The sequence below is a fragment of the Salvelinus sp. IW2-2015 genome, unplaced genomic scaffold (genome assembly GCF_002910315.2).
Source record: "Salvelinus sp. IW2-2015 unplaced genomic scaffold, ASM291031v2 Un_scaffold1969, whole genome shotgun sequence".
NCBI classification, from domain to species: domain Eukaryota; kingdom Metazoa; phylum Chordata; class Actinopteri; order Salmoniformes; family Salmonidae; genus Salvelinus; species Salvelinus sp. IW2-2015.
The window spans coordinates 257886-266693 of NW_019943322.1; the positions used below are offsets into that span (position 1 = coordinate 257886).

General features: G+C 45.7%; 1 protein-coding gene across 1 annotated transcript in view; it reads left to right on the forward strand.

Moving 5' to 3' along the window:
* The first annotated feature begins 1164 nt into the window (after window positions 1-1164).
* fto (FTO alpha-ketoglutarate dependent dioxygenase) overlaps window positions 1165-8808 on the forward strand; it is a 58965-nt gene continuing 51321 nt past the window's right edge. The window contains exon 1 of the mRNA XM_070439852.1: window positions 1165-1216. Coding sequence (XP_070295953.1) covers window positions 1175-1216 — 42 coding nt within the window. The 5' untranslated portion in view covers window positions 1165-1174. The remainder of the gene's footprint in view (window positions 1217-8808) is intronic.

An 8808-nucleotide genomic window follows, 5' to 3' on the forward strand; every position in this document is an offset into this window, starting at 1 on the left:
TGAAGACACTGATCAAAGTCTGTAATATTAATACAAAGCAGGTGTTTCCAACCTTACAACCCCCCCCCCCCGTGTGTGTGTGTATGTGTGTGTGAAGCAGCGCATGTCTTTCACATATGCGCTGTCTTTGATAGGAATAACAGACAGAGCACATTTCAACACTATTCACAGTATGTTACTAGGTATTTGGTTGAACCCAATGTAGAGAGAATATTGTCTTCATGTGATACCATACATAAATGCACCCATACTGTAAACAGCATGCTTATGATTTGCTTTCACAATTGGTGGTGAGTAGAATGTGATGTGTGTCTGTCTATGTCGAGGCAGCCAATACCRTTTCGCAGTAAAGCACCTGGATATGAGATGCAAGAGTTGAAAGAGTCTTGGCAGTGTTGGAGTCTTGGAGCATGTTCAAAGCATGATTGCTATTTTTACACGAGTTACAAAATGCTGCTTTTGATTTAGGCTACACAAGAAAAAACCCAAGCAGCAAAAAAGAAAAGTTCAAACTGCCCAAACTCTTTGCTATTTCTTCTAAAATCTCATTGTAWTGTATTGGCTAGGCCTATTCGAAAATATAAAAGTGACAGTGGACATACATTTAATTTAAGTTTACTTTATTATTATGTCAGCTACTTTATTCGTTTTTATTTGATCCACGTGCTGTATTATTTTGTGTTATAACCATTGTTTTGCCATGTTCAATTGCTAAAGTACTTGTTCGCATTTTAGATTAAACGCGCTCATCGACATCAAAAGAGCAGCTGCGAGATTTACCAGATTTATACAATTATCTCAACGTTATTGTAAGGATGGTAGGGTTTCCATATGAATTGAAGATCTAGTATTATTGTGGCTGCTGTGCGCACTACGCAGCAAGAATCCCCATCCGGCRGAGTCAAATTACGCTTGAACGTATTTCCTCTGTTCCGTGCTTCGGGATATGAAGTTTTCCATTTTCATTCGAAGCAAATTAATACTAGATTGTGATCAGAAATGTATTCTTTCATAGCCCGTCTTTGTATCTATATTATTATTACAGGCACCCGTTCATTTTATATGCCCTGTTTATTTAATAGAGCTATAGTTTTATTGTAATTCATCTGTTGGAACTACAACTACCAAGATGAGCTGAAGCGAAAGCGGGTGTGTAAACATAACTCTAGGAAACATGAAACGATCGGGTGGCAGTGAGAGCGAGAAGAGAAGAAAGGTATTCATAGCGTTATTCTCCCTTAGCTCTGGCAAATACACAGTGGACTCGTTCTCTCAGAACTTTATGTTACAAATGCGGTGATGCTTGGGTCATTTTGAAGGCTGGAAAGCTGCAGTTGTCTATGTAGCTACACATCAGCCTGCATGATTTCTGGCTTTTTTGTGGTTTCCTCTTCATTCACCTACAATGGAGCATCGCTGTTATTAACAGCTTTATCGTTACAGATAGGCCTACACTGTTTTTGCTTTCAGTATTACAGTTTAGACATGGGTGTAGACTGTGCTACAATAAACTGATTGATCGCCGTGAAGGCTTGAATATTGATTTAGACACGTTGCATGGTAAAAGTCCCCTATATTTTAGATGTTCAATGTTTTCAAGTCAGACTCCCTCAAAATCAGAATAATCTTGCTCCAAAATTGTATTAGGGGGGCGTGAGTGAGTGACTGCAGTGTGTTCTTAAACTATCCTGTGAGTTGGAGGAGAGCAGTTTCTGGCTGTGTGCGAGTGGTACAATTCTATTGCAGGTAATAATTATAGGCACATCTGAAACGCAAAGGACTATGATGGCTGCTGGATTGTCCTGGGATGCTGTTCAAAACAATGAATAGTAACGGCATTGACTGGCGTTTGTGTAAAAATATGATTGAGAATGAAATAGTTGATCAAAGGAAAGGTGTGACATTTTGGGCATACCCAGCTTTATAGTAGGTAGCAGACCCCACTGCCAAAGAGGCCTGCTGTGATGTGTTCTGGTCTGGATGTACTGTGTTTGTGGGTTGTGTAACTAGATGGAGAGAAATAGAGGAAAAGTAAAGGCTGTTCTGTTCTCCAGACCTCCCGAGCTACCCCTACTGCTGGTTCCATGCAGACTGCTCTGCTCAGGCTCATCCAGACCTCCTTAGCTACCCCTACTGCTGGGCCCATGCAGACTGCTCTGCTCAGATTCATCCAGACCTCCTTAGCTACCCCTACTGCTGGGCCCATGCAGACTGCTCTGCTCAGAGAGGAACCAGGCTATATCCCAGATGCATCCAAAATGGCACCCCATTCTATCAATTGCCACTACTTTTCAAGCTGGTCAAAAGTAGTGCACTATAAGCGGAATAGGGTAATTTGGATAATCCCAAGCTGGTTTATGGTGTTTAGTAGGATCACAGATGCTCTTAAACACATAAATGTCTGTGGGCCCTGCCCTCTGGCAGCTAGGGGCGGGCTTTGTAGACATGGACGCTGAGACCATAACCCACAGAGAGAGTCAGCCAGGCCGGCGGTGTAAAAGTTATGAGATCCTCCCAGATGCAAACCAAATGTAGACATCATGAACCTTTAAATTGTTCTCATTTTAACCAGACCACTAAAAAGGGGGGGGTAAGATAAGAGAGAAGAGACATGTAATGCAAACACACATCTAGATCACGACATCATGAAGAGCCATATTATATACTGCAGGTGTAGTACTGTGTGACAGGAGTGTAGGACTACTTAACGTAGAAACCATATTTCAATATATTAAAAAAGTTAGGAGTGTATCTCACTCCAGAAAAGGTACGATATGCTGCGTTTCCATGTCAGTGCCATTTTGCAAATAAAAATGTGCTATAAATTTGCTCTTTGTTGGCCAAGAGATTGAAAGAAACCCGTGTGGAAGAGCAAAAAAAATGGCAAAAACAATAGCAACCCAAGTCCTCTTCCATCATGACACTGCCCATCTGGACGACAGGCAATGTGTCTTAAGAGGTAGGGTTGGGTTTACCAAGCTAGATCTGTAAACAACACAAAAACACTCCAGATATATCCAGGCTAAGCTCCAATAAATCTAAGACAAAGGTATGAAGAGGTAAGAAAGGGGGGTGCTTATAGCCACAGACTAATCAACCCCTTCATCTCGTTCTCATATGTATCAAATGAACTACCCGGGGGCCTTGGGCCCCACTGCCACACACACCCACCCAGACACAGGCAACTACATTACACACAAAACTTTCATTTCAATTCATTGATTTTACTTTTTCAGAATAGTATAATCATTGAACTCCAATGGGACTAAAAACAGAGGCTGGGGCTGAGGTCAAGAACCCACTTTGCATGGATCAGATATTTTGCACAACAATATGCATAGTCCCAAGCAAATAAAATGACCTTAATAATTCCCGATCGATTACCTAAGTTTTCCCTAGCGCCGACCACTGTGCGACAAGAGATACAAAATAACAATCTTTATGGCTACAGGAATGGTCCCTAATGAAGAGTGGATAAATGCTCCCCTGAAGGTAAACTCTTTGATTAGTGAGGCCAGAGGTGACGCACCGGTTGGGAGGCAGGGCGCGATATGCTGACATGGAAATGCCATACCTTCTATATCACCTGAGGAGTCTAATGGCTTAGCAGAAGGGGCTAAGTTACTTGAGATGGGCCAACAAGGATATGACCGGTCAAACAAGCCTTGAGCACGGTCTAGTTCTCGTGCTGCCTGGCCATCTATTCCAATCTATGATACACAGGTTATATAGCATGGATCAGACCAGCATCTCAATCATACTCTATGTAATACTGCACATATTGTTTCACATTCCATACTGTAGCCTAGCTCTGTTTTTGCTGTGTCACTCACACTGGGCTGGAGAGGAAATACTGTTGAAACAAATCACCTCTGCCATTTCAATCCCCCAGCCACCTCAAAGCACGAAGGCCATAGCTGTCAGTGGTTAAGACGTAGAAAGAGGGGACATGAGACTGTAAATCAGGCAGACCATCTCATCATCATCAGGAGCAGCAGTACTGGGCTCCGGCTCTCTGTCTCTCTGTCTCCCTCATGACAGAGTACGGTGGTGATGACAGGTGTGTCTGTAGACATAGAGAGATCTGAGTTGGAGTCTTGCCTGTATCTTATTTACAGCACATGCTCATTACCACAGGACACAGCAGTTAACTCATATCCAGTCAGCTCATCTCAGTCGCTTTGCACCTACTGCCTCCAGTGACCACAGGGCCATTAAAGAGGGAGGAATCCAGATCATTTGCCCTGCTCCTAATTAGCACGCTTATCTGATTGAGATGCACTCCTTGTACATAATCCCAGGACCTCTCCTCTTCCTCACCCTTCAACCAACAAGGCAGTCCCCACCTACATTGAGCTGGCCAGCCTCCAAGCCAAGAAGAACCCCGGTCATTCTCCTCTGCCACGCGGCGCCTAAAATCAACAGCTGGATAACACAGCCTCCACGGTGGGTTAGTGCCGAGTCCCGCATGCAGTCACAAAGTCGAGGCGCTGGAGGGCTGCCAGGGGGCCGAGTACAGGAGGCCGGATCGGCACATCCTCAAGACACGATGAATGTATTCTGTGTTGGATTAGACAGGTATGAGTGGTCCTAGATCAACTACAGGGTGAATACACTACAAGGCCAATTTAGGAAATGCAAGGGAATATGGCCACCCTATTGGTAAGTAAGGAGTGCCTTATGTGCCTTCGGCTGTTTCCTTCATCAGATCTCTTCCATTAGTGTAATGGTACTATTATCAAGCCACTAGTAAAAGTACTTACCGGCCGTTGCCGAGAGGGGTCCCTGCACACGAGTCAGGGAGGGAAGAGCCATGCAGTGGAGGAGTGGAGAGAATGTCCTCTGTCTCTCCATTCTCCCTCCTTCCCCCCAGGCCCGATGTTAAAAGTTCTATCTCTCCATCTCCCCTCCTTCCCCAGCGCCCGGATGTAAATCTATCTCTCACTCCTCCCTTCCCCAGGCACCGGATTGTCTATCTACCGTCCCTCCTACTCCCAGGCCCGGATGTAAAATCTATCTCTCCACTCTCCTCCTTCCCAGGCCCCGGATGTAAATCTTCTCCCATCTCCTTCCGTTCCCAGCCGGATGTAAATCTAATCGTCTCCATCTCCCTCCTTCCCCAGCGCCGGATGTAAATTATCTCTCCATCTCCCTCCTTCCCCAGGCCCGGATGTAATCTATCTCTCCATCTCCCTCCTTCCCCAGGCCGGATGTAAATCTATCTTCTCCATCTCCCTCCTTCCCCAGGCCCGGATGTAAATCTATCTCTCCTCCACTCCCTCCTTCCCCAGGCCCGGAATGTAAATCCTACTCTCTCCATCTCCCTCCTTCCCCAGGCCCGGATGTAAATCTACTCTCCATCTCCCTCCTTCCCCAGGCCCGGATGTAAATCTATCTCTCCATCTCCCTCCTTCCCCAGGCCCGGATGAAATCTATCTCTCCATCTCCCTCCTTCCCAGTCCGCGGAATGTAAATCCTCACAGCCAGCCTACTTCCTAATGTTCCACTGCCACGTCCTAGTGCTCTACATCTATATCACTGAGCGTGTGTTTAAATGTTCCAGCTCCCCACACGTTATTTCTCATTATTGGCGCTCTATTAATAGTAACTAGAGCTATATAGACGGAGTAAGAGGGCGGGAGATGGCCCCTGCGAAAGCAGGGTGGAAAGGTGCTGAAGTGTTGAAGTGTCTACACCCCTCCTGCTAAAACAACCAGAGCTGACCATGGACAGTACAACCCATTAGTCGCCAAAAATCATTTACCCTTAACACTAATTCACCGGGAACATTGTGCGGGGACATGCAGTACTTAACACATTGGGTGGAGTAATTAATCAAACTTTCTATGATGGCCACATAATGCAGCTTAACCCCTCCTAGGCATAAATTTCATGCCGCCCATTTGGTTTCCTGCTGGTTGTGGCAGGCTAGTGCGTTTAGGGTATTTTAACAGAATTTGTCCCGTCATATAGGGAAACATTCTCACACACTACATCAAAAAATTTGATTGATGTTGTGTGTAGGAATCGCCACATGTGGACAACATTCCCTACTATAACAATCATGTCGAACTATACTAGAGCGAGGCGTGCCATCTCTAAACAGCCGAATAGTAGAACCAAATGAGGCTGATCTGGAGGCTCGGTCTGTAGTGTCACCATGGGTCTTTCCCAGCTCATAGAGATGGATTAATCGCATCATGCCGCCTAGACTACAAGAATGGTGGTCAAAGCACTGTCGCTGGCAATATGAGACCTTTACTGAATTGTGGTGGATCTATGCACTTTAGGGGCCCTGAACATTACCACATGATTATTATATTGAAGTCGATCCTTACAACACTTGGCCGGGGAGGTGGGTGTACCCTGGTCCAATTTATCAACGTCGTCTGGGTTAGTTACATTGTTCTAGAATAAGAGCGGTAGGTCACAAGCTAAATATCGTCAACACCAGCATAAACGTTCCTACAGATAGCACTTCTGTCAAACGCCGGCATGCTCAGGAGTCTGGAGGACTGTTCCAACTCTCCCCTTTACCTTATTTACCACCATTCGAGCGGACGAAACGTGTAATATAAAACCACATTGGCATTATAGGTTTATTCTTATCTTATAAATAAGGTACGACAACATAGAAGAGTATCATCACAGTTGTAGATTTCCGATATTTACAAAGTAAACACATCGCGCCTGCACATCAGTGTGAAATCAACAGAAAGGTCACTCCGAGTAATGGAATCAAGTATGAGCCAAAATGAGCTCACGAGGAGCAATAGGAAGAGCTAGAGCTCTGCCTCTGGGAGTAAGCTATACATGGCGTTATTTAGTTGACTGAGTAATGACAAAGCGAGCAGACAGTTGCGTCGCTCACTCAGCAACTATGGGCGTAAGCCGATTTGGTTTGTTCGACTGCAGACATTCGTACGATTTAGGCATTGTGAGTAGCTAAGATTGAGAGATGCCTATTTTTAAAAAAACATCGTTCAGGGAGTTATGTTCGAGTAGGCCTTCAATGGATAAATAGCTTGCTTTCACCTAAACTCGCTGAGACAAACGGTGCACACGGGGAAACAAACTCACTGCACCTGAGTCCTGAACTCGCAAACATCTCACCTTATCGCAGAAATTACAGTGGTGTTATTCCCCATTAATCCCCAAGCTCTATTATGAATCATACATGATGTAGTGAAACTTGTGAAAACCGCATCGCAGTGGTCCCTGGCTCTGAGGGGGAGTAGAGACGAAGATCCAGGAACGTGAGGAGATTAGAAATTTTACGATCCGATGAGCTCCGCTCTGTGTTGTGAGAAGAGCTGAGGTTATGGTATCAATGAGTGAAGGTATTATTTCTCACCGAGCACTATATTTTTACCACTATCACGAGGCCTGGGGGGAAGAGAGGCGAAATGGAGAGCACGTTCCTTACGGATTTAACAAAAAATCCCGGGCCTGTGGATCACGAAGGGACGTCAGAGTACAAGAATGGAGAGCATAGCACTTTTAATTCAATTCCACGGCCGCTTGTCTGGGGGTAAGGTCAAAGAGGAGGAAATTGGGCAGAGAGATAGATTCTCATAACATTATACGCTCACGGCGTCCCGATGTCTGGGTAAGACGTCAGGGAGAAATCGTGATGCATAGATCTTACCATCGCTCGCCTGGCTGTGAGAGAGAGGGAGAGAATGTGCTGCAATTCATCATCTTCAATCATCCTGCTCTCTTCACGTACGTAGTGGATGACTTGGGAGTACGATTAAAGATTTTCACTTATCACGGTCTGGTCTCGATACGGAGATGAACTGAAGATGTATTAGAGTTTATCTACGCATCCTCGAGTGCCTTGGGCGAAGGACGGAGATGCGAGAGATTAGATTTCATTAACATTCCCGGTTCTGGGAGTAAAGGTTCCATGGGAAAGATGGAGACGATAGAATTCACATCCCTCGGTGCCGGGGAATGAGTCGGGCTACTCTCTCTCTTCCTTCTCTCTACCACTCTCTCTCCTCTCCTCTCTCTCTCTCTCTCTCTCTCTCTCTCTCTCCTCTGCTCTCTCTCTCTCTGTGTCTGTGTCTGTGTGTGTGTTGTTGTGTGTGTGTTGTGTGTGTGCTCTATTGCTGCCTACAGCCCCACCTGGGGGCCCAGCTGCGAAAGGGTCTCGGCTCTCAATCTGGTCATCATGGCCGTCTCTCGAGCTCTTCACAAACAGGAGGAACCACGTCCTACATAGTTCTGTGCTGTCAGACATGATCCACAACACATGTGCCATTGGCTTTACTGTGGCGGCGGCCAAGGCTGGGAGCTGCCGGACTGACTGACCTTGGAGAAGAGCAGACCTGGCTTCAAATACTATTTGAAATTGTTTCCACAAAAAATCTTTGAAGTGATTGTCTCTAGCCTGCCTCCGAGAGTGCCAGATGGGTTAGAGGCTTGTCAGTGAGCTTAGGGAGATTATATTGGTCCCAGTACGCAAATACAACAGCTCAATTCACAGACAAAGTGAGTTTGAAAACGATTTTGAATAGTATTTGAACGCAGGTCTAGATGACCGCAGAAGCAGGAGAGAGCTAAGTCTGCATGGGCTAGAGGATAGGCGTAGCTAAGAGGTCTTTGGATGAAATCTGAGCAGAGCAGTCTGCAATCGTGGACAGCGCTATGGGGGGGGCTGACGGGTGGGTGTGGTGGGGTTTTGGGGTAGGGTCGTTAAGGAGGATCTGGACTAAGAGCCTGAGGCAGGAGCATTCTAGAGCTGTGTCGCATGTGGATCCCTAAAGCAGTTAGGAGTAGCTAAGAGCACGTCTTGGAATGAAT